Source organism: Sturnira hondurensis, unplaced genomic scaffold (genome assembly GCF_014824575.4).
Source record: "Sturnira hondurensis isolate 20B ecotype Veracruz unplaced genomic scaffold, ASM1482457v3 Scaffold0017436, whole genome shotgun sequence".
NCBI classification, from domain to species: domain Eukaryota; kingdom Metazoa; phylum Chordata; class Mammalia; order Chiroptera; family Phyllostomidae; genus Sturnira; species Sturnira hondurensis.
In genome coordinates, this window is record NW_028090067.1 from 12,194,479 (window position 1) to 12,220,721 (window position 26,243).

Consider the following 26,243-nt stretch of genomic DNA (forward strand, 5'->3'; position numbering starts at 1 on the left):
CTCTACCTTGTACCATATACCAAAAATTAATTTGAGATGGATAAGCAAGCTAAGTATAAAAGGTAAAATAATAAAGCTTGTAGAAGAAAACCAAAAAATTATCCTCATGACTTTATCTTAAGTCAAATATTTCTTAAGTTAGCAAAGATTTCTAAAACAGGACAAAAAAAGGTCAAACCATATAGGAAAAAATTGACCAATTTGTCTTCATTGAAATGAGTTCACCAAAAGAAGAAAGAAGGCAGGCCACTAAGTGGGAGCAGGTTCTTCAACACATATATGCACCAAAGGACTCTATCCGGAATACATTAAAACATCCTACAAAGTCAGTCAACCTAAGTAGAAAAATAGGCAAGTGGCTTGAATGGGCCCTTTATCAAAGAGCTATCTAGGTGACCAGTAAACACATGAAAAGGTCTTCAGCTTTATTAGTCATCAGGAAAATGCCTAAGAAAACCATGAGACCACTGCACACAAGAGTGACTGAAATTAAACAGGCTGACAGTAGCAAGTGTTGATGCAGGTGTAGAGTAACTAGTGGGGATATAAATTGGTTTAAATACTTTGAACACTGTTTGGTAATCTGTACCTTCTAACATTTCACATATGCATACGCCCTATGACCCAGCACTAAATAACATGTAAAAGAATATGTTTGTAGCACATAATTCTTCAGTATAACTGAAAACTGGAAATAATCCAAGCGTCCATCAAGAGTAGGATTGATAAGTAAATTGTAATGTATTGTAATGCATTGTATGCAACAGTGTTTTCTTAACCTGTGGTAAAGGGCTAGATTTTTCCCTAGGTGTCAGAATGAAACTCTTGTATAATATATTTTACACACACACTATCAAACTGCTCGGAAATTTGTAAATGCTCACGTGCACCTTCTGTACTCATGGCATTGCAGATCAGTGGCAAAAAGGATGTGGACAGACACTGGTTCACAAGCTGCACTGTGAATAGCACTACTTTCAAGCAATGCAAGTGAACAAACTACACCTGTACACAACAAGGTGGAATTTCACAACCATTTATATGAATGATTTCATTCATATAAAGTTTAGCGACAATAAAAACTACTAAACTGTGGTGTTAGACATTGGGATTACCCTTGAGGAGTAGGGGATTGTCATTTGAAAGGACCATGAGGGAATTCCAGGGTTCTTGATCTTGGCATTGCCTCATTTTGGTGCTAATTTTATGGATATGCTCATTTTGTGAAAATTGATATAGCTGATTTAGGCATATTATTAGGCACTGATCTAAATGATTTAGGCATTTATTGTTTGTTTTACCTTTTACATTAAAAATGATTGAATACCTATTATATAGATGCCCTCTAAACTTATGAACGTAATAGGTTAGTGGAGAATGCAGTGTATATGCAAGTATATGAACAAATGTGGAATTACAAATTCTGATTTCATGGAAGAAGTCCTAACAAGATGTAGTGATAGAGAATAATGAAGGAAAGAATCTATGTAGATAAGGTGGTCAGAGAAGGGGCCTCTCTGAGAAGATATTTTAGCTGAGACCTAGAGGATGAAAAGAAATCTGATGCCAAGAGTGGAGGCAAAAGTCAGGATTTCAGTAGTTATTTCGAGTAGAGAATAGAATTTAGTGGATTTTTGGTAAAAGAGTATTGCAAACATTAGGGTATAACTTGGGAATTAGTGTTATGAAAATGGGGACAGGAAGAAATGGGATAGAGGGAAGTAGGATTTGAGGTTTATAGTCACAAATAATGGAAAGACCAAAATGGATAGTTTTTTTTATTAACTATTATGCTATTACAGTTGTCCTGTTTTTCCTCCTTGGCCCCCCTCCACCTGGCCCCTCCACCTGGTACTCCCATTCCCTCCAACAGTCCCCCTCTTAGTTCAAGTCCATGGGTCTTATATATGAGTTCTTTGGCTTTTCCATTTCACATACTATTCCCAATCCCCCGCCCCCCATCGTCTATTCTGTTTCTTCTATTCTGTACCCACAAACTATGTTTCTTTTTTTTTTAAGATTTTATTTATTTATCTTTAGAGGGGAAGGGAAGGAAAGAGGAAGAGAATATCATTGTGTGGTTGCCTCTCCTGGGTCCCCTCCTGGGAACTGGCCTGCAACCCAGGCATGTGCCCTGATTGGGAGTCAGACCACAATCCTCTGGTTCTCAGGCCTGTGCTCAGTCTACTGAGCTGTACCAGCCAGGGCCTGTGTTTCTTATTTCTCGTAACTTTTCTCCCCTCCACCTACCCAATAACAACCCTCTATGTGATCTTCATCTCTATGACTCTGCTTCTGTTTAGTTGCTTGTTCAGTTTGGTTGTTTTTTTTGGTTTTTTTTTAAAGATTCCATTGTTGATAGTTGTGAGCTGTTATCACTTTACTCTTCATAGTTTTAATCATCTTTTTCTTAGATAAGTTCCTTCAACATTTCATACAAGGGCTTGGTGATGATAAACTCTTTTACCTTTACCTTATCTGGGAAGCACTTTATCTGCCCATCAACTGTATATGATAGCTTTGCTGGACAGAGTAATCTAGATTGTAGGTCCTTGCTTTTCATCTCTTTGAATATTTACTTCTTGCCTGCAAAGTTTCTTCTGAGAAATCAGGTAATGGTCTTATGGGAACCCCGTTGTAGGTAACTCTCTTCTCTGGAAGCTTTTAAGATTCTTTATCTTTAACCTTTGGCATTTTAATTATGATGTAGCTTGGTATGTTCATCCTTGAGTCCAACTTGTTTGGGATTCTCTTAGCTTCCTGAACTTGCATGTCTATATCCTGCACCAATGTGGGGGAGTTTTCTTTCATTTTTATTTCAAACAAGTTTTCAATGTCTTGTCTCCTTCTAGCACCTCTGTGACTCAGATGTTGGTACGTTTAAAGTTGACCCAGAGGTTCCTAAGCCTCTTCTCGTTTTTTTGAATTCTTGTTTCTTCTTTCTGTTCCAGTTGACTGTTTATTTCTTCCTTTTGCTCCAAATCATTAATTTGAATCCTGGCTTCCTTCCCTTCACTGTTGGTTCCCTGTATATTTTTCTTTATTTCATTTTGGATAGCCTTCACGTCTTCCTTTATTTTAAGGCTGTACTGAATCATTTCTCTGAGCATCCTGATCACCAGTGCCTTAAACTCTGCATCTAATAGGTTGGCTATCTCCCTCTTGCTTAGTTCTTTTTCTGGATTTTTGATCCATTCATTCATTTGGGCCTTAGCCCCCTATCTCTTCATTTTGGCAGCCTCTCTGTGTTTCTGTGTATTAGGTAGAATTAGAGCTCCTTTGATTCCCATACTCAGCACAACTGTTATGTTGTATGGGGCAGAGCCTTAGGTATTCACCAGGGCAGGGCAGTCCACTTCATCACTTTGTGGTGCTATATGTGATGGAGGGGTCAGAGAGGGAACCAGTGAAGTTTGTTTGGCTCTCATCCTGTCTCCAGTCACTTTCCTCATGTCCCATATGTGTCTGGTATCCTTGTGATTGCTGCCCTGTTGCTGATTCCCAGAGTGGGTGGGTTTGCAGACATCCTAGGACCCTATGGGCTCTTTACACACACTCTCCTGAGAGACCAACAGTTTCTTCCACCGCACCAACCCCCACTGGTTTACAGCCAGAGGTTATGAGGCTTTATTCTTCCACCACTAGAACCTTGGGCTGTGCAGCTGGCCTGGGGCTGGGATTGCTAGCTCCGAAGTTGTCCCTCCCTGTTTTTATCCACTGCACGTTAATGTGGGACCTCCTGTTTTGTGGGCTGCTGCTTGTAGGTGCTTCGCCATGCCATACCACGTCCCTCCGTCCCTCCTACACATCCAGATGAATGTTTCTTGTCTAAATCCTTGGTTGTCCAACTTCCATACAGTTCAATTCTTTGTCAGTTCTGGTTGTCTTTTGTTTTTAGGTTGTTTGTTATCCTTCTTGTGGTTGTGTGAGGAGGTGAACATGTTCATCTTGGCCAGAAGCCTCCAAACTGGATAGTTTTGCAAGAGGCCTGTCAATATCAGCATGAGAACAGTTGTGGTATCTAGGATAAAGAAAAATCTAGTTTAAAAGAAGGTGCATTCCCATTTAATTTTCAAAACCAAGGAAAATATGATTAAGAGTTAATGGATGAGTTTTGCATGAATTTCAGTGTGATTAGCATAATTTGGGATAAGTAAAAGTATATTTACATGTTAGAGAATTTTGATTCAAGCATTTGAAGATGGATGGCAAAAGGGACAGCATTCATTCCAACCCTGCCAGTCTTCATGGCTCTGTCATTCCACCGGTCCTTCCCTTTACTCTTCCCCACCCCCCCCAAGACACAGTTGGTTCATAATCACTCATTCCAGCTCTACCAGTCTCACCTTTTGTTTCCTTCCTCCCTCATTTTTGCTCTTCACCTTTAAATGTTTCGTTGAAAGTACTGAACACTTTCATGTATATCATCTTCTTTCATTTAATCCTTTTATAACCCCAACAGTCTCATGTTTTGGGGGATGCATGTGGGGAAACTTTGGCCCAGAGAAGCAGTATGATTTGCCTGAAGGTCACAGCCACACTCCTGACTCCAAGCACAGCACTTCTTCTGTTATGCCACCAAGGCCTTCATCTCCTCCACGTCCACCCAAGATAGTGCTGTATATAATATTGTCATCTGCATCATGAGTAATGAAAGTGTGCCCTGTTGTTTGTTAGGTTTGTAAGAGATATCTTCTTCCTAGAAGGGCTGAGTTACATATCTGAATATAGGATATATGTATATAATATGTGAATATATTTTACTTTATATAGACTTGAAATCAATTATATATGTACTGAAGTGTTTTTTTTTTTTAATTAATAGCTTTTGAAGTAATTGGAGCCTTTCTGAAGTACAGCATATCTGGAATCTTTATCACAATTCTAATTTATATGTCTTCTTAATTACTAAAATTCTGGAAGAAGAGACATATGACCTTGATGCAGATAAAAAGAAATTGTAGTGATCCAAAATCTCACTAAAAATAAGGAGTTAAACCAAGTGATTATTCAAAGCTTAGCTTATTTCCTACTGTTTGCCTTCTTCCCGCTAACTCTCTGTTTAATACCACGACTAATGAGTAAACATTGGAAAAATAGATTAAACTCAGATCACTGGTTTTCATCACTTGCTGGTAACTGGGGAAACTTAAGAGCAAGATTTGGAAGAACTAGGAGATTAAGAAGATTCATTAAAATGAAGTTGATGGATTATACATTTTAATCCATTGCTTTGAAAAGTTAAGAGATGAGACATTTTTATTGAGGATGTACAACTTGTTCCTAAAATACCTGATAGCATTACATATGTATGAACTTTTATGGTGATTAGTAAACTGGAACAGTATGCTATTGAACAAAAGAAGCTAGGCTTTCTGGAAATGAAAAAGATCCCTAGCTGAATTGATATTAAGGTAAAACAGAATAGGTAATGTATGGATGCTGACCATGTCTCTTTTCGCCTGAAGTGCCCTTAAGGGAGGGGTTAGATCAACGACTTCTGGTTTCATTGAAAGCCATTTCTGGAGGTGGCTGTAGCTGTTGAGACAATGACCATACCTCTCCATTTATGTCTATGCATGACTGTTTTGAAGGGCAGATAGGTCATAAGATGACTCTGAGGAATGTGGTGATGTACCAGACTCCTTCATTAAGGCATTCAATATCCAATTCTTCCTCCCCTCTTTTTTATTTGCCCCAGAGTGACTCTCATCAGTTCCGTGTCATGGCAGCTGTCCTTCGCCATTGTTTACTAATTGTAGGTCCAACTGAAGACAAAACTGAAGAGCTGCACAGGTAGGTAGCCTCTCTGTTGATATCTCGATGAAAGACATAATCAGTTCTTATGGTTTTTAGGCATCTAATTTTAATGGTTATAAGCACAAGGAAGTGAAAATATTATAGTTAATCAGGTAACTGGTTTGTTAGATATCATTACTGTGCTCTGATGAGAAATTTTCATTCTCTCACCTTTGACTTATAAATTGAACCCCAACAGGAGATCCCAGAACAACTGTGATAAAAGCACACAGCTATTGAATACTGTGCATAGTATTATGTTAAGTTCTTTACAAAAATTAACTCCATTTAATCATCACATGGCCTTATGAGATAGGTCCTACTGTTTTTCACCTCAACAGATCAAGCAATTTCTCAAAGGTCTCATAGCCCTAATAAGTAAAAGAGCTTGGGTTTGAACGCTGCTTTTAATTACTACACTTAAACTAATATGCTCACTAATTTCCTTTAAGACTATTTACCAAGAAAATATATCTTAAGTAGTATTCATTAAATTTTACAAACTTATAAGAACTGGATCACAGTCTGAAGTATTAATATGAGGGGGGGGGTAGCTAAGAAAAACAGGAATTATCCCCTGGAGGGTGGGCCTTCTGTAGTACAGGCTTACCCTGCTAGGTGAGTGTTCCAGGAATTCATCTGTATCAGTGTACCAGCTGGCATTGCTGTGAGAGGCTGCATTTGGCCTCAGTGCATTTTTTTTTTTTTGAAGACTCCTTTATGGCGTTTGCCCATGTTATGACAGGTGATTTATAAGTCCACCTGCCCACACCACAGTGAATGTTCAGCAGTTTTTGACCAAAAATGGCCTGACCCTTGTGCCCCACCCTCCCTATTCACCCAATCTCTCCCAAGCAACTTTTTTTATTGTTGTTGTTTCCCCAATTAAAAAAAGCCCTCAAAAGGGAATCATTTTGCCAATATGGAAGAATTGAAACAAAAAACAGCAAAAGCACTCAAAGGCATCAAAATCGACAAATTCAAAAACTGTTTTGAGCACTGGGAAAAAAGTCTCAATAAGTGTATTGCATCAAATGGAGAATACTTTGAAGGTGACTGAAGTTTAAACATGTAAAAATAAATACACAACTTTTTATAAATAAGTTCTGGTTTTTGGGGTTCCCCCAAAAAAGTTACTATAAAAAAAGTTTTATGACTGATTTGTTAGAGTTTCAGTGGACTACTACTAAAATTTATCATTCTCTGAGAACAGCTGAATTAAGTATTAATGCATATTTCTCATTCTTTTTAAAAAATATTTATTATTGATTTTTTAGAGGAGGAGAATGAGAGGAAGAGGGGGAGAGAGAAACACTCATTTGTTGTTCCACTTATTTATGTATTCACGGATTGAGTTTTGCATGTGCCTTGATCAGGGATGGACCCTACAACCTTGGAATATCAGGATAGCACTCTAACTAACTGAGCTACCCAGCCAGGGTTAGTCCTCTCTTATTTTCTATTTGAGATCCAGTTTACAGTAATAAGATTTCTCATTTTAACATGACTGCTCATGGAGCTTTATAAGAATACAAGTGGCATTTTAAACAAGTCAAATAAATTTAAATCTTAAAAAAAGTAACTTTGGCATTACCACTGCTTTACAAACAAATTAAAAATTGGGATCTTAATAATAGAAATTTCCTTTTGAACATTTATAATACTCTGTTTTCTAAAATATGGCTTACATAAAACTATAGAAACAGCATAAAATGAAACATACTTGTTATTTTTTAAGCAAATCCATATTATTTTTGTTGTGATTAGCAGTTTATTATTTGATATTGCAATCAGTTTATTGGTGGGTATCTTTATATTATATACTCTGCAAGTCTTCAAAAGATTGTTTTTTTTACAATTAAAAAATAATTTTTTATGCAGCTGCAGATCAAGGGTTTCTTTAATTTTCTTAGGACTGTGCAATAAATCATTGTGCAATAACTGCAATAAATCATATCCTTTAAAAAGATTTTATTGAGCATTTTGTTTTACTGTAATTTTTTCATAATCAAGAGGCGCTAGAAATTTATATACTCAAAGAAAATGTGGTTTATAAGCCCAGGAATAAATTGATTTGGGGGGCTGAGGAAAACAAATACCACACGTTAAAGAACATTCATATAAAGATGTGAGAATATTCATATCCACAAAGTGGATGAAAAGTAATTATTACACTGGTTGTAAAAGCATTGCTAAGGATTTCTCTGAAGAATGAATTTAATATTTTAACGGCACTTGGTGTCCTTCAAAATAAAGCAAAACTATAGAGGTTTAAACATCAGACTTTTAAAAAAGTAACCAGGTTTCTTTATTTTTCTTTAAATATTATCTTTTCTTAAATAAAATTTAAAGATATTTTTCTTCAATTTGCTTTTATCTTAAAAGTTGCTTTAATAAACTACTAGCTACTCTAAATAAAAAGGGCTTTCCTTAGAGTCACAGATAGGATTTGTGAGTAGAATTCTCAAAGGCTTTCCTGGAAGACTGAGGTTGCTATTGACTTGACAGTTTATCTGGCATGGCCCTGCCTATCCCTTTAATCAGAATTACAGTGATTAGTATCTTTTGAGCAGCAGTGAATCTAGGCTAATCTATTTAATATAGAGAAAACTGCATTGACCCCAGAGGGCTATTTTATAGTAACCTTACTAGAATTGTAGTATCTACTATATATTCTCGTTTGTAGTGACCCTGAAAACAGTTTGTGTGTGTAAGACGTAAGTTTAAGAAAAAATGTCAGAGTGTTCTAGAGGAACATCTCATTCCATTCTTAAACACTGATTTGTTTTAAAGAAAAATGTAATGAAATAGGTAAACCTGGACAGTATAGTGTATGACTCTCATAATGAAACTCAAAGGATTACAGTAATGATTAAATGAGAAATTAATGAAGCACCCTATCCCTGGCACTGAGTGAGCTCTCAGGAACTGGGGGAGCTGCTGCAGCTGCCTCCGTAACACTGCTACCCCGACTGCTATTGTTTATAACAAGCATGTTGCTTTTGAGACCCAGTATTCAGTTCCAGATCTCTTTTTAAACATTGTTTCTTGATTTTGATATTTTGTTTTGGAATTTATTTCTGTGTTTATCTTGGGATTGTATAGAGAAATATTTTCTGTTAATCTGTTTTTCTCAAGCCATATATGTCCAGTGATACATGCATGTATGTAGCCTATAAAGGTGCTGTAGGAGTTAAGTGAGGAAAAAAATGGCTTGGCAGCTGTTGTCTCAGTAAGACAGTGTTTCCCCGCCCCCCAGACAAATGGAGAAGACATACACATAGGAATAAAATGAGTTAGCTCACAATGACAGTTGACTTGACCTTAATTTTCACTAATCAACATTTTCGTTTTTATCATATTTGTGGTATTTCATTTTCTTTTGTCTGTACTTATGGTAACAAGTAAATGGTTGGTATGAACCATCTTCTTTGCTGCATTAAAGGACAGCCTAATTCTGTTCATCTCTTCTATCTGCCTGAAAGTATTTTTAGCCCTCTTGTCCATATTCAATAAGCTTATGCATTGACACTTAGCCCCCCAAAAGTTGCATGTGGTTGTGGTTTTGTTTCAGAGAGAAGGGGGAAGATGGGAATGTCATATACACTGGAAAGAATTAAAAAGGAGAGGGCCAGGTCTGATTTAACATCTTTTAGCCTCTCCATCTAATTTCCTTCACTCAGCACATCAACACCTACAGAGTATTTTTTTCCTCACCCAAAAGAGCTAATGTATTTAAAACGTATTTACCTCCTACTTTTTTTGTTGTTTCTTTGTTTAGACCAATTCATATTTGTCCTATATTGAAGGGGACAGTTTGGTACCTAATGACATGTCATTACAGTGCTAAGCATAATGCCTTTTTCCCCCCCAGCTGTATTGAGATGTAATTGACATGTAAAGTTGTATAAGTTTAAGGTGTATAGCGTGTTGATTTGATATCCTTATATATTGCAAAGTAATTAGCACTATAACATTGGCTAAGCATAGTAACTTACACACAACAGACTTAATATATGTTTGAAAATTAGATGATTTCATTTTGGCTTGTATTTGTTAACTGAACACTTACTATGTATTAGGCACTAAGTTGAGTGCTGGGGCAACAAAGATGCATATAGTACAATCTTTGTTCCCCACGCCTCCCTGGGGAGTAAGTAAAACAGACTCGTAAGTAAATAAGTGCAAGTGTTTTGGTGACTGTTGTGTTAGACATGAAAAAGGAGAGTTTGTCCAGAAAGGTCGGGGAAGGAGGGTTTATTTTTGTTGTTAGCATTAAAATTCTTAGTTTTTTAACCTGGCTTTCACTGTAAATAACAGTTATCTAGGTGAACAGATATTTTCTGAACTAGGGCTGAACAGCATCAGGCTAGCTGCTTAAAGGACTCAATTCCACAGTGCGTACTTGAGGAGCATAGAGTCTAAATGGAGAGACAGGACATAAATATTATGAAAAGTTAAATAACAATTCAGGACAAGAATAGAAGAGATATTACAAGGCAGTTTTCAAGTTGTCTCCCAGTGAATTAATTATTGAAATAGTAATTGCAGTAGAATTGAAAGGCAGACTCACTATGGTCTACCATGATGAAGGAGCTCTTCCTCATTCATACTGTACCTATTCCCCATCTTCCTTCCGGCCTCTGGCTCCCTGGGGATTCCTTTTTCTCCTCTATCCCTGTGTGGGTTTACTTCCTTTCCTCTGTATTCTAAAGCATTGGTTCATCATTTCAACCTGCTAGCCTTCAAGCACCCAAGCCTAGATCTGTCAGACTACCTTCTTTCTCTACTTTTAAACTCAGGCTGCCGAGTCCTGTGGAAATTTTTACCTAACCTGTCAGCTTGGTTCATCCTCTTCACTGCACGCAGAGCTGTTTTTCAAAAAGCAAATCTCTGCTTAGAATTCTCTCATGGCTCCCCTGTGTCTTTACAATTAAGAGCAAATTTCTTTTGTCACTATGCATTTATTAATGATCTGCAGTTTCATCTGGGAAATCTGTTTCCCTGGCTTTTGCATCTACTCCGTTGCCAGCACAACTCTGATGTAAGGGCATCAGTAACTCATATAGTTTAACATATACCTCATCATGGCAGTACTTCAGAATCTCCCCACCCCAGTTCACACACATATACCCCTTTCTGGTCTTTCTGGTCTTGTTGCCTACTAAGGTCCCTCGCTGAAGGCCTTGTTCTTTGCCTTACCTAGACTTATGGGCCTGTTTTCAGTTCCACACAGACACCGTATTCTCTCATTCTTCCAGATTTTGCACTTTCCTCCTGTAGTGCAACATGTCCACCAGTCAAAAGCTCCTTAATAGTCCCCTACTATGCACCAGGCAGAGTGCTCTACATGCTTTTTCCCCCCACTAAATCCTCACCTCACCCTGGTGGGATAAACATTTCTTTTACTTTAGAGATAAGGACACCAAGGCCCAAAAGAGGTCATGTAATTTGTGTAGGGCACACTTTACTAAGAGGCAACCTGGAATTCAGCCCATTTCTCTGGGCTGAATGTTATGGCTTTATGTTATGCTGCCTTTCCTTAGGAAAAGGAATGTATTTTCTTTATTTTTGTATATTTAGCACCTAGCACAAGGCATAGTAAATATTTTCAGAGAATGAACAAATGTTGAGTTTTGTGCTAGTCTTAAAGAACGAGAATGTTCTAGGCAAGAGAAATCGTACACAAATACAGGAATAGAGAATAATGACCAGGTGACTATGGGTTTAAAGTATTATGCTTTGCTGAGAGCAGCATTCAGGGGTCTTTCTCGCCATAACTCAGGTCCAGGTTTTCTTGACACTTCCCTATCTGCTACCGCTCCAGTCTTCTCTTGCCCTTTGCAGAAAACTCCTCTAGGTGTTGGCTGTCTGATTCTGTTATCCCCTCTTGAATACATTCTACTCAGGCTTTAGTCCCACCAGTATTGCACTAGAATGGCTATTACTGAGGTCCCTAGTGACTTCTGTGATGCTAAATCGAGTGAACATTCCTCGGTTGTCATTTTACTTAATCTGTTCATATTTGTCACAGGTGACTTTAGACTTACTTACATACTTTTTTCCAGGATACCATACTATCTGGGTTTTCCTCCTACCTCACTAGTTGTAATTTCTTCCTCTAGTCCTCAGGTTCTGTATGATCTAGTGCTCCAGCCAGGCTCAGCCCTCGTAGTTTTCCAGTCCACACTCACTCCCTTACAGATCTAATCCAATCGTCTATCTTTAAATAGCATCTACATGCTAATGACTCCTCAATTTATATCTCTAATCCAGATCTCTCTCCCTGAACTCCAGACTCCATAACTAACTTCCTACTAACACCTCCACTAGGAAGTCTAATAGACATCCCAAATTGAATATATTCAAAATTCAACTTAACCTTCCCCTAAAAAGCTGTTTTCTCCTACAGTATTTCCCATTTCGGATTGTGGTAACTCCAGCTTTCCATTTGCTAAAGCTAGAACCTTGGATTCTCCCACCCTGCATTAGCCTGTCAGGAAATCCTTCAGAATGTATCCAAGTCTAACCATTTCACTGTTATTCTTCTGTGCACTCACCTGAATTACGAGAGAAACTCCCTAACTGGTCTTCCTCAGCTTTGATATCCTGCCCTGTTCGCAACCTAAGTTAGAAGAGTATGTCACCGTGCAGACCCCTTCAGTGGTTCCCCATTTCACTTGTAATAGAAACTAAAGTTATAAAAGCCTGCAAGGCCAATGTGACCCCCTGTTATCTATTTGGTCTTCTGTCTGCTTCTTCCTGTCTGTGGTAGTTCGACCACACCGAACTCTTTGCACCTCAGGCGTGCCACTGCTCTAGCCCTGGGGCCTCTGCTTCTTGCTCTTCTTTCTGGAAAGCTCTTTACCCAGGGAGCACAAGGCTGACTCCCTAACTTCCTTTGAATCTTTGCTTAAATGGCAGCATCTCAGTGAAGCCTTCCCTAACCACCCTATTCAAAATTACAGCCCATGTGTCCTGGCCATCTTACCCTCCTGGGTTTTCCTCCCAGACCACTTAATCACCTTCTATTCAGTATTTGTTTTATTTACTTTTCATTGACTGTTTTCTCCATACTGGAAAATGAGCTCCATAAGGGTAGGGATTTTCTTCATAATACCTGCCTGAAGCAATACCTAGCATACGTAATTAATAAATAATTACTGAATTGACTGAGATGGAAATGAATTTAGGTATTTATACCTGAAAATCTTGGGGAAATATTAAGGTTCATTTAAGTAGATTTTGCAGCCATGAAAAAAGATATGTGATGCCCAAACATAAAGAACTATGTTTGACCAGGAAGATTTGTTAACAGCTGTGGGTCTGCATGTACTGTTATCATGTTACTTAATGTCATTTGGTATTAAATTATGTTTAGCCCAGCAATTGATACAGGACTGAATTTTAGATTGCTTTCCCTCTTACATAGCAAGGCTTTAATCAGGGCATTAAAGAGCTCTAAATAGTCCTTGCTTTTAAATCTGCATATCAGGAGGGGGCTGGGAGTGTGAGTGGGAGGATGTCATGTCCCAGTGATTAATGATCTCTAGGAAGCTGAAAAGGGGAGAGTAATATACACACTATTTCTACCCCCTGGAGTAGGAATGCAAACACCATTGTGTGGATCTGTGCATAGTCACTGACTTCCTGGTAGCTGGAGAATTTCATACACTCTTCTACCACAAATAAAACTGTCAGAGGAGTGACAGAGCTCAAAAAGCTGGCCTTTCTTGCTTTAAAAGAATAGCTCAAACACAGTGAGCCAGAAAATTAATTTTGTAGTTGTTTGGGAACCCAGTTGTTTAATAAGAAATGAGAGAATTAGAACTTTTCTTGAAAAGCCTAAAACCTCCAAATATTTGTTGAATCAAACTGTACATTTGGTTTTCTAAGTTTGCTGAGTTCCCGGATCCTGTCTATTTTTAATGAATTTAAGTGGAAACATTCCTTTGTAATGAAACGCATCGTCTTAAACTTTTCAGTGTGGTCTCTATGGTAGATGCAGAGAATTATACAATCGATGGACTTCAGAGCCTATTGCCCTATGTGTTAAAAAAAAACCCTCTAACATTTCAGAATGGCTTGCACAGTTTTAGAAAATGATTCTAAAGTAGAGTTCTTTTGTTTCTTTTAACTCTATTGAATGTATGATGTTTAATAACAGTTTCCAAATGTTTAAGTCAGAAGTGAAACATTTTTAACTGTAGATAAGGAACTACAGATGTTTGCAAAAAATTTTTCAAGAGTTGTGGAGAAAGTATTTTATTTCAGCCACTTGTGATTGTTTACAAATAACCAAAATTAGGGACTTTAACTGTAGTAGTAATAGCAGCAGCTGTAGTAGATTTTTACTGGGGACAACCAGATAACTTTTACTTTGCCAATAACCATTCATCCTTAGGACTTGTTGAACTGTTTTTGTTCTTGGTTCAGATTTCTTTGATACCCTTTACATTACTGCTCATTGCTCTGCATTGTCTACTTTTAAACTTTGATTTGTTATTAATTTTTTTCATAAGAATAAAGAAAAGAAATATTCATTTGGGGGGGAAATGGAGCCTACACTTCAGAGTAAAGGAGAGAAAAACATTTGTATTTTATTTCTGTTTTGTTGTTCATTTTGTTGTATTTTTGAGAGTGTCACTATAGTCTAAATTAAAAAGAACTACTGTGATCTAAATTAAGACAGCATCGGATAGATTAAGCCCTGAATTTGGTTTCCAAGTGGTTAGACTTTTAAATTGCATTTACAAGAGTTTATTTTTAGTCAGGATGTGGTTATTTTTAGATGTGCTTCTCTGTCACTAGGAAATGTAATGCCTGTCTTTCCATTGTTGTTTATCAGGAAGTTCTGAGGCGCAGGCTTATAAGATCCAGTGAGCACAGAGACCGACTCTCCTTTAAAAGAATATGAAATAGCTGGTGAAGGGAAATATGTTAATTGAGAACATATCTTTTAAATTTTTTGGTGGCATTTAAATCTCTTAGACACTGAGCAAGAGTGCAAGATTTTTAGGGAATACCAAAAATACAAGGTTTGGGTTCCCCCTACTGGTGTACAGTCCAGGCTTGTGTATTCATTAACATACAGCAGAAAGGCCTTAGGGAGAGAGATCCAAAATAACTGTTGGCCTCTTTTAAAGAGACTTGGTGATGAGAGAGCAAGAAAAAGCACCTTTACCCATTTTCTACAGATGTCTTGCAGAAATTAATGAGGTGATCTAAAAATTGTGTTTTCTACATCTAGAAAGAACAAAACTTAATCCTACAATGTTTGGTTTTTAATGTTGCTGCCTGTGATAAGCTGCTTATATACAGAGCTCCTCAAATGCTTTATGTTGTAACCTAAGGAAAAATAAAACACCAGTGGATCCACAAAAGGATTTAAAACCCCAAGGAAAAAAAGCAAAGCTAGCATTGTGTCGTAATAAAATTAAAGAGCTGGCATTAAAGCTCACTAATTCCTATTTTAGCATTTCAGAAAGTGGCATGACATCATGTGATTGTGTGTGTCCATTTAACATCTGTTCTTTCTAATTTGTCTGATGTGTATTTGAAATAGTTCTCTTTTCTATCTCTTAGTAAATGCCAAGTAATATTAAAGGCTCATTTTGAAAAAGAAAAATTTTAATTGACTCCTAAAAGTCACTTCTGAACTTACTGTGTTTGCATTTTAAAGGACTATTCAATCAAATTAAAATATTGTATTTTTAAATTGCTTTTCAGCAATGCAGTCAACCTTTTAAGCAACGTTCCGGTCTCTTGTTTGGATGTTCTCATTTGTCCATTAACCCATGAAGAAACGGCCCAAGAAGCAACGACTCTAGATGAACTGCCCAGTGATAAAACATCTGAGAAAGAAACAGTTTTGAAAAACAATACGATGGTGTACAATGGTATGAATATGGAGGCCATTCATGTTTTACTCAATTTTATGGAGAAGAGAATAGACAAGGTAAGACTAACAAAATGGAGTCCTTAGGAAAATGCTTATAAAGATTGTAGGTGTGCCATACATGAAAATATCACAGGACATGATTTTAAAATCTAAGCTTTTTAAAATATCTGACATCTTGCATGATTATTTGTATTCTGGAAAGTACTTTAATATAATATGTGATAAACTGCTGAAACACAGTTTTCAACTTTATTTATTTAAAGCTGAAAACTCTGTTGCTGCAATGCCAAAATTGTAACTAATGCCTGAAAACAAAGGAAAAATTACCTTTCCATGTAGGTATTTTGTAAATTCTGGAAGTAAAAATTATCTTCCTCCCCAAAAAACCTTAATGATAAGTGCTTTCTGTAATGTCTAAAAGATGTCTTTATAAGAAAAGTCACCAACTTTCCATCTGTTGTGAGTTGCTTATTTTCTCTTATTTGTCACTTGCTTTGTCAGGTGACTATATTGGAAGGCAGCAAGGTAATTTGAGGGGGGAGGCCATCAAAACCTTTGCCTCATTTAAGCCCCTTGGTTAAGCCAGTGAGGATCCTACAAAAAATAGCAAAATTCAGGAAGGATTAAAGTAAGCCTTAGTAAACATGAAGGTTACTAATGAAATGGAAATACTGTTAGGAAAATAATTTTTAAGATTATTTTTAAAGCTTTGGTAACATAAAATGTCTCCCCCTCAAAAAGGTGTATTAACTGTTGTTATTATATGGAGGAAATCAGTACTGTTAGGAACTAAACTGACATAGCGTGTACGGTTGTTTTCTTTTTAGGGGAGCAGCTATAGAGAGGGCTTAACTCCAGTTCTCAGCTTGTTAACAGAATGTTCCCGAGCCCATCGAAACATCAGAAAATTTCTCAAAGATCAGGTAACTGCTCAATGCACATTGCATCAAAAAGTTAATCTTCTATGTGGATTTTTTTAAGCATAGAATTAATGAGTTGAATTCTTTCATAATGTTTTTTTCCAGAAAGTCAGAAACTCAGAAAAGTTTGTTTTAATTGTTGAAATCTTCCTTAGTCCAGAAATTAGTGATCCTGTCTACTTTTTGTCATTTATTCTTTTAGTCAACAAATATGTATTGAAATCTACTGTATGCTGTGAGCTAAGCATTGTGTTAAGCATTGAAATACAGGTGAAGTCTTCGTCTTGTGGTATTTATCTTATAGAGGAGGGACAAGAAATAAACATAAATATATGATATAATGTCAAGTAGTGATACGTGTCCTGAAGCTAGGTGCAGCAGGGGAGACTTAGGAGTAAAGGAGGGCCTTTCTAAGGAAAGGACATTTGAGCAGAAATTTGAATAAATAAGAAGAGGATTTCTGAGAATATTCTGGAAGAGGGATGTACCAGAGAGAACAAGTTCCCTAAGAGGAGACGATGCTTTGGAATGCTTAAGAAAAAGCAAGAAGGCTAGATAACAGTGTGCAAGGGGAGGAGTGGTGAATGAAGTACAAGAGGTAAGCAAGAACTAAACAACTTAGGATTGTATAGGACTTTTGATTCTCTTTAAGTGAAATGGGAAAGCAAGCATTGGACCATTCAGAGCAGGAGAGTGATGTGACCTCATTTAAAGGTAACTGGCTACTGTATGTAGGATAGATTAGGAGTGTAAGTAGATGAGAGGAGACCAGCCCAAAGAGAGCTGATGATGAAGGTTTGAAGGAGGACGGTAGTAGTGGGTCATGGTAAGAAATCATCTTTCCATCGCTGCCTCTGTACCACCCTATCTTTTGTCTCCCCCTCCATCACAAATAGATGAACTGTCCCTGTTTCCTTCCGTGGCTGGCTTCTGCACTTCTATCCTGGATCCCTTTCCTTCTCACCTTTTCAAGAAGTTGGTTCCTGCATTTATTCCCTCTCTTCTTACGTTAATATTTTTAAATGTGTTAGTCATCTCTATTTGCACCCAAACACATCTTCCATTACAAACAAAAAAACCCTCCCTTAACACCACTTCTCAAGCTGCTTCCCCATTTCTCTGCCCATCTTTAGCAGTGTTCCTCTTGATTTTATTCAGCAGTTATGGTTTTGAAAATCATCTAAATACTGATGATTCCCAAATTTCTATCTCCAGTCCTAACCTATCCCGTAAGGTCCAGACTTTACATAGCAAACTACCTACTCGTCTCCTCCCATTGGATGTGTAGTAAGTTATAAGTATCTTTTTTTTTTCTTACTTGAGGACATGCTTGCGTATTGATTTTAGAGAGAAGGAAAGGGAGGGAGGGAGAGAGAAAATGAGGGAAAGAAACATCGATCAGTTGTTTCTTTTATGCCCCACCGACTGGGGACCAAACAGGCAACCTAGGCATGTGCCCTGACTTGGAATCAAACCCACAACTAGTTGGTTCACTGGACAATGCTCCTGAGCCACACTGATCAGAGCAGATGTGTAGAGAGTATCTTAAGTTTAACATATCCCAAACTAATCTTTTGATTTTCCATCCCCTCTACCCTGTTTCTTCTCTTCCTTTACATATTCTAGTACATGGTACCACCATTCACCCCATTGTTCATTTATTGCCTTATAGAATTTCCCCTAATAAATGAACCAGGTTCATTTCCCGCCTTTGTGTTTGTGGTCAAGATTTAGTAAGCACTTCAGTCTGTGTAGAGCGTGTTAGTAGATATTGCTGATTAGGAGAGATTAGAAAGTAGGGAGTCTGTCTTTGAGAAATTTACAGTCTGTTGCAGGAAGAGAGGGGTATGAAAATACTCTAAGTTTTATACATTTTGCTTCATCACATTGTACCTTCATCCAGGTACAACTAAACTGTTTAGATTTTGCTACCTCTAATCAAGACAGCCAAAAATAAAAACTTACTTGTTAAACAGCTTCTTTATATAAAGGCCTTAGGTCACCCATTATGTAGATACAAGAGGTTATGAGAGACCCTCCCTGTTTTCAAAGAAACACTACCGTATAGATAGATAAGTAGATGAAACTTGACAAGGAGATGAAACTGTGCCTTGTATCTAAAGATACAATACATAAATCCACTTTCCTTCTGAGGAGGATGCACTGTAGAATGTGATAATCAGGAAAAGCAGAACTTAAAGTAGCAGATGACTAGCTTTGATAATAGTCTAAATGGAACTGTGGCTAACTAATTATTATGCCCTATAGTTAATACCTGATGAAATCCTACTCATGTATACCCAAAGGAAATTGGTCTTGAGTATTCTGTGTTTGGGCAGGTAGAAAGAGAATAGATGGTAGAAATGACTGATCCAAGTTGACTAATCCAAGTTGGATTAGTCTGGAAAGACATATAGAAGAGATGAGGATGCTGTGAATTTGAAAAATAAGCTGGATGAGATTTGTCAAAGGAAAGAAAGATTGTTGGAGGGTAGTATTTGGAAGGTAAAAGAAAGGGTCTGTGCCTACGTAGTTTGTCTGGGAGTGATATATAAAAATAAAAGCATCCAAATTTCACTTCAAAAACATGTTTTAAGGAGTCTAAAATATAGCTAACAAAATTTTTGTGTGATAACCTTTGTTAGTAGATTCTGTACTCTGGAATTGTGGGAACATGCTACATGAAATCATTTGTTACAAGTCTCATTCTTCTAGAATTAGAAGATAAACTCAGTATGGCTGACTGAAGCAAATAGTAGGACTTTACTGTACAACGCATAATGCGTTGAACACAAAGAGCATTGTGCTCTACTCTGCCCTTTCAGGGATGTTCAAATAGGGATTGTGTAAACCCTTTGGGTAGGTTACTTAATTTTTTGAGACTTTGTTTCCATTTTTATTCATAGCTACATCTCCATTGCTTCCACTACCTCCTGATATATGGTAGGCACTCAGTATAGAGAGCAAAGGAAGGAAGAAAATAAGTGGAATGGATTAAATAAAATAATATACATATAAAAAGTCTGGTACAGTAAATTATTATTTGACTCTTTGACTATCCTCATTCATTAGCATAGTGCCTAGCTTATAGAACTCACTTTTTAAAAGTGACTTGAATTGATTTATTCTTCCTTCAGATAAGAATTATTGCCTATAATATACCAGGCACTGAGAAGAGTAAACAAAACAGAAATTTCTGCTCCCATACCACAGTGACTCTTGTAGGAGAAGACACACAATAAAGAAATAAATAAATACTGTGTCTGGTGGTGATAAATGCTATGAGGAAAATTGAAGTAGAAGGGCAGTAAAAAAGAAGATGGTAAAGGTTAGTTATGTAGATGGTCAAGGAGTGTCTTCCTATAAGTGACATTTGAACAGACGCCTGAGGGAGTAAGGGAATAAGCCATGCAGGTTTCTAAAAAAAGATATTCTGGGCAAAGGCAGCAGCAAATGCAAAGACTAAGAAGCAGGAAGTTGCCTGGTGTGTTTAAGGAGTTCCATGGAGGTTGTGTGGCTGTACCAGTGTAAACAAGTAGTAGAAAAGCAGTCAGAAGAGTAACAGGAAGCTGGAGTATATGAAACCCAAGGGAGTTGTAAGGACCTTGTCTTTTCCCGTGAGTGGGATGAGAAGCCCTGGGAACTGGAGGACACTGAGAAGACATGACTTGACTTTCAAAGGATCATGCTGGCCGGTATATAGAGAATAAATCATAGAAAGACCAGGATGGAATCAGAGACCACTTAGGAGGCTGTGGCAGTAGTCCAGGTGAGAAGTATTGGCAGCTCAGATTTGGTAATACTAGAGGAGGGAGGTAGTGAGAAGTGGTTGGATTGTGCATATATTCGAAGGTAGATCCCAAAGTAATTTGCAGATACAGTGAATGTGGGTATGAAAGAGAGGTGTCAAGAATATTTCCTAGGTTTTTACATCAAGCAGTTGGAAGAGTGGACTTGCCATTTAACGAGATAGAAAACTACAGAAGGAACAGCCTTGCTGGGAGCATCAGGAGTTCTGTCTAGGACGTGCCATATCTGAGAGGCCTATAAAAGTCCAGAGGTCAGAGAAGAAATCAAGATGGAGATGTAACTTACAGAACTATCAGTATATAGAGAGCATGTAACGCCACAGTACTGGATGAGATCACCCCCTAGAGTAAGTGAAAATAGTGAAAAAATATTGCTCAAGAACTCAACCTTTGACTATTCCAACACTCAGAAAACAAGAAAGAAATGAATCAGTAGAAGAAAGTGAGAAAAAGCTACCAGTGATATGAGAGGAGACCCAGAAGAGGGGATGGAGTCTGGGTAGATGGATGGATAACTGAGCAAATGAAACCAAGCAAGTTACATTAAGCCTTCTGAGGCTCAGTCTATACAGTTGGGATGATGGTGATGTCACTACCTCCCATGCAAGGTTACTGTGAGGATTGATTATAGAAAATAGTATGTGTGTCACCTATTAGTATGTATATCACCTATTACAGCAACTAGCACATAGAAAGTAGTAATAGCCATTTTTATTATAAAATAAAACGTAAGTACAGATTTTTTTCTAGTAAATGGAAAATGTTGCAGAAATTAAAAGAAGGGAAAAATCAATATGAGTCAGTGTATTAAGGAAGCCTCCACAGAATAAAGAGAAACATGACCCAGACTTGAACATGGATTTTGATAGAGGCAAGCAGAGGCGTTCCGGGTGCTGTGATGAGTAGAAGCTCAGAAATGGATTTGAGTACATCTCGCCGGTACAGTGAAGAGGTGTTTCTCTTCAAACAGAATTTCATTACAGGCATGGACTTATTGGAGGTTTGTTTTTGTTGTCGTTTAGTTTTATTTTGTTTGGAAGCATACCTATTTATTTTTTTAATGATTTTTTTTCCACGCTTACAAACCTGAGCTCAGTAGACATTACAAGACTAACCAGTTTCATGATGTCATCCTTGCTTGCTCTAGCACCCACAAGTGATGATGGTTTTTGCATTTGTACCATTAGGTTTTACCACCACTGAGGGATGTGACAAATCGACCTGAAGTCGGCTCAACTGTGAGAAATAAGCTGGTGCGCCTCATGACACATGTTGACCTTGGAGTCAAACAAATTGCTGCTGAATTCCTTTTTGTCCTTTGCAAGGAGAGAGGTAGGTCAAACTCTCCTTGCCCTCTACTTTTATATTTGTCTGAGGGAGTTCAAAAAATCTTTCTGATGGTAGTAGCTGTATCATTCCACCCTTTTCAGAGGTTACTCTCTATCTGTTCTGTTAGAGGCCTGAGAAGATACTAAAAGTAATCATTTAAAGACATTTTCTGTTTGCTTCTCAGTTCATTGAGACAGGCAGATATACTATCGAACACACTCACACTTAAACTCTGTCTTCTGTATCCTTAACCCAGACTTCTTAAATCTTGATGATTCAGGACCTGGATCCGTTATGAAAAATCTGTGTATCTGATTCAGGTGCTGTATTAGTTCTGGTTTTGATAACCAGAAAAAGGCCTGGGTTAGTTCCCCTTTTAATGCCTCTTGCAATTAAAGCTATAAGAGCTTTGGTTTCTTCACTAAGTTCTTTTTCCCCCGCTCTAGGATTTTATTTAATTTATTTTTAGAGAGATGGGAAGGGAGGGAGAAAGAGAGGGAGAGAAACCTCTCCCCTCTCTTGATTGGTTGCCTCTTGCACATGCCCCAACTGGGGACTGAACAAGTGACCTTTTGCTTTGCTGGATGACGCCCAGCCAACTGAGCCACACCAGTCAGGGCTCTTGAATAAGTGCTTTAGTCAATAAATTGTTAGAGTGCGAGCTATATAATATACTAGATGAAAGTACAAAAATGTGTAAGAGACAGCCTTTATCCTTGAGATAGGGTAAGACAGAAGTAGAGAAAGTCTTAAAAATAACTATACAACGTAACTACATTACAACATAATAAATGCTGTTTTATAAGTAAAAAAAGTTACTGTCTTCTGAGATACATCTAACAATTTAATATGTTTCCTAAAATTGTATGGGTTATTTGCTCTGCAACAGGCAAGTTCTCCAAACAAGGCACTTTCACTGTTACTCTGATATTCTTACCCATTTCTTCATCTCCTAGTTTATGAACATACTGGTATAAAAGTCCCATCTAAGCAGGTTTTTTATATTCCACTCTTTTATAGTATCTAAGTTTTGTGAGATAAATCATTTGGAAGTAGAAAACTTTACTCACATCTCTCAAAAGCTTAAGTCAGTTGAATTCTTTTTGTTTTTTTACCTCAGCTTTATCAAGGTATAATTAACAAATAAAACTGTATACATTTAAAGTATGTAACATGATGATTTGATATAAGTACACATTATGAAATTATTATCACTTCCAGTTAATACATCCACTATCTCATATAGTTACTGTGTGTGGTGAGGACACTTAAGATTTATTCTCTTAGCACATTTGAAGTGTACAGTACAGTGTTAATTATAGTCACCATGCTGTACATTAGATCCCCAGAACTTATTCATGTTATAACTGAAGGCTTATACTCTTTGACCAGCCTCTCCCCACTTCCCATACCCCCTACCCTACCCCTTGGTAACCACCATTGTACTCTGATCCTATGAGTCGTCTTTTTCTTTCTTTCTTTTTTTAAGATTCCACATATAAGTAAGATTATACAGTATCTGACTTGTCCACTATATATAATGTTCTCTAGGTTTATCCATATTGTTGCAAATAACAGGATTTCCTTCTTTGTCAAGGCTGAATGACATGATATGGGTGTGTATTTATTTATTTACCATATTTTCTTTATCCATTCATCTGTTGGTGGACACTTAGCTTATTTCCATATCTTGGCAATTGTAAATAATGCTGCGATGAACATGGGAATGCAGGTATCTCTTGGGGATACTGATTTTATGTCCTTTGGAAATATACCCAGTAGTTGGATTGCTAGATCATATCGTAATTCTGTTTTTTTGAGGAACTTCCATACTGTCTTCCATAATAGCTGCACCAATTTATATTCCCACCAACAGTATACAAGGAATCCCTTTTTGCCACATGCTTGCCAACACTTACCATCTCTTGTCTTTGTTAAAAGCCATCCTAACAGGTTTGAGGTTATCTCTTATTGTAGTTTTGATAATGCATTTTCCTGATGTTGAGCACCCTTTCACGTGCTAGTGGCCATTTCTGTGTCTTCCTTGGAAAAAGGTCTGTTCAGGTCCTTTGCCCAGTTATAATCCACTTACAGTTAACCTTCGAACAACATAGGGGTTTAGGGGTGCTGACCTCCCACACTGTTGAAAACCCACATAAAACTTTGACTCCCCCAAAACTTAACTACTAATAGTTTACTGTTGCCAAGAACATAAAGTCAGTTAACACATATTTTGTGTATGTATCGTATACTACATTCTTACAATAAAGTAAGTGTAAAAAAAGAAAATGTTAAGAAATGTATAAGGAAGAGAAGATATATTTACAGTACTGTACATATTTACTAAAAAATATGCATGTAAGTGGGCCCATGTGCACAGTTCAAACCTGTGTTGTTTGAGGGTCAGCTGTATTCATGTTTTTGCTTTTGAGTTGTATCCATTGAATTTCTGAACTTCATTTTTGACCGATTGATCCAGCCACTTCAGTTCCTGCTATGATGGTGTATTAGCAACATCATTTGATCAATGTCATAATGATCATAACAGCTGTTACGTGTTGAGGTACCATGTGCTGAATGTCCTATTCCATAATCCCATTTAATTCTCATAAGGACCCTCTAAGATAAATAGTATTCCGATGTCATAAGGGAGGCAGTCTGGCATTTTGAGAGCCTTTCAGTAACTTCTCCAAGGTTACATAGTTGCTTAGGGCTGAAGCCCAAATTTGAGTCTTATCATTCAGTTCTGCCATATTTCCTCTAATAATAATTGCCTTCAATTATTATCATAGACTAGGTACTTAACATCTGCTCTTTTAAACAACTCAGTTCTTTCATGACTTTGAAAAAAGACAAGTATAGTACCTAGCATGTAACCTGTGAATACCAGCTGAATTGAATAAATTTTTCTGAGATCAGAAATTAGCTGTTTTTTAAAGTGTAATTATATATGTGTGTGTGTATACACAGATCTAAACCACCCACATATGTATCTGTTCATTAGAAAAGGTTTATCAAAATAAACACCAAAATAGTATCCATTGTTTCCTCTGAGTAGTAGGATGTGTAAGCTTTTTTTAGTTCTCTAATGACTTAGAGGATGTTAGCAAATATAGTAGATGTATTTATGTCTAAATATAATAGCCTTTCTAATGACTTAGTGAATATCATAGCAAATACGGTGTATGCATTTAGAAAGGAGTTTGTTCATTGTTTTTCATTTGAAGTGGTTAGCTTCATTCCCCCTTGGGCCCAGCATTTGTGTTTCATAGTCCTGACTTTGAGCCCAAAGGCAACGCGTATTAGCAAAATTATATCTTTTTCATTTGACCTTTAACAATTCATATGTACAATTGAATATGTACAATTCATCTGCCTTTTCTTCCGATTTGATTTTAACTTTAGTAGATTTATTCCTCTGGAATTAAAATTTACTAATTTAACAAATACTTTTTGAGCTAGAACCTAGGAATACAGAGGTATCTGTACAAGATTAAAAAGTTCTCTGCCCTCGTATTATTTACTTTCTTATCAAGGGTTATGACTCAAATGCCTACAAGTGCCAGGCTGGTAATAAAAGTAAGTCAAATGGACATAAGATGATAAGTGGAAACTGACACTGGGCTCATTGTGGGGGAGATGGTGGGTTGGGACTAGGGAACAGCTGATTATCACCATGAAGGAACATGGAGCCCTTGTCACCAAATCTTACATTATTTTCCAAGAGAAGCCAGGACTCTGAATTTTTACATAAAGTCTCTCAGTTTTTAAATGCTGTCAACTAATTCTAATTTTAAAACCTTCTGGCAAAAAAAAAGTTTGTAGTCCTCACAAAATTTGGAATTTGGGTTGGGTTTGGAGGCAGACTGTATCAAAATAAAATAAATTTCTAGTGGCTGAACTTCCCTTTTAAGGATATTCAGAGCTGTTTGAAAATGAAGGTACCATTTATTTTGTTGATAGTTTCCTTTACTGTACAAAAACTTTACAGTTTGATGTAGTCCCTTTTATTTTTTTTGTTTCCCTTGCCTGAGGAAATATATCAGATAAAGTACTGCTACAAGCAATGTCCAAAATTGTACTGCCTATGTTTTCTTCTAAGGTTTTTATGGTTTGGGGTCTGACATTTAAGTCTTTAATCCATTTTGAATTTGTTCTTGTATGTGGTGTAATGAGGTGGTATAGGTTCATTTTTCTGCACATATCTGTCCAATTTTCCCAACACCATTTATTGAATAAACTTATCTTTGGTCCATTGTATGTGTTTGCTTCCTCTGTCAAATATTAATTGACTGTAAAGGTGCAAGTTTATTTTGGGGTGCTCTATTCTATTCCATTAATCTCTGTGTCTTTTTATGCCAGTACCATGCTATTTTGATTAGTACAGCCTTCTAGTGTGGTTTGGTATCAGGTAGCATGATTCCTCTAACTTTGTTCTTCTTTCTCAAAGTGCTGTGGCTACTCAGGGCCTTTTGTGGTTCCAGA

General features: G+C 37.2%; 1 protein-coding gene across 6 annotated transcripts in view; it reads left to right on the plus strand.

Moving 5' to 3' along the window:
* The window catches only part of RIC8B (RIC8 guanine nucleotide exchange factor B), a 100,353-nt gene that overhangs the window by 41,177 nt on the left and 32,933 nt on the right, over positions 1-26,243 (plus strand). For all 6 annotated transcript variants that reach the window (XR_005069739.1, XR_005069741.1, XR_005069740.1 and 3 more), the window contains exons 4-7: positions 5,702-5,796; positions 15,529-15,757; positions 16,528-16,623; positions 21,617-21,761. Coding sequence is in view for 3 of the 6 variants with exons in the window: in XM_037068422.1 (XP_036924317.1) it covers positions 5,702-5,796; positions 15,529-15,757; positions 16,528-16,623; positions 21,617-21,761 (565 nt within the window). In the remaining 3 variants the exon portion in view is untranslated. The remainder of the gene's footprint in view (positions 1-5,701; positions 5,797-15,528; positions 15,758-16,527; positions 16,624-21,616; positions 21,762-26,243) is intronic.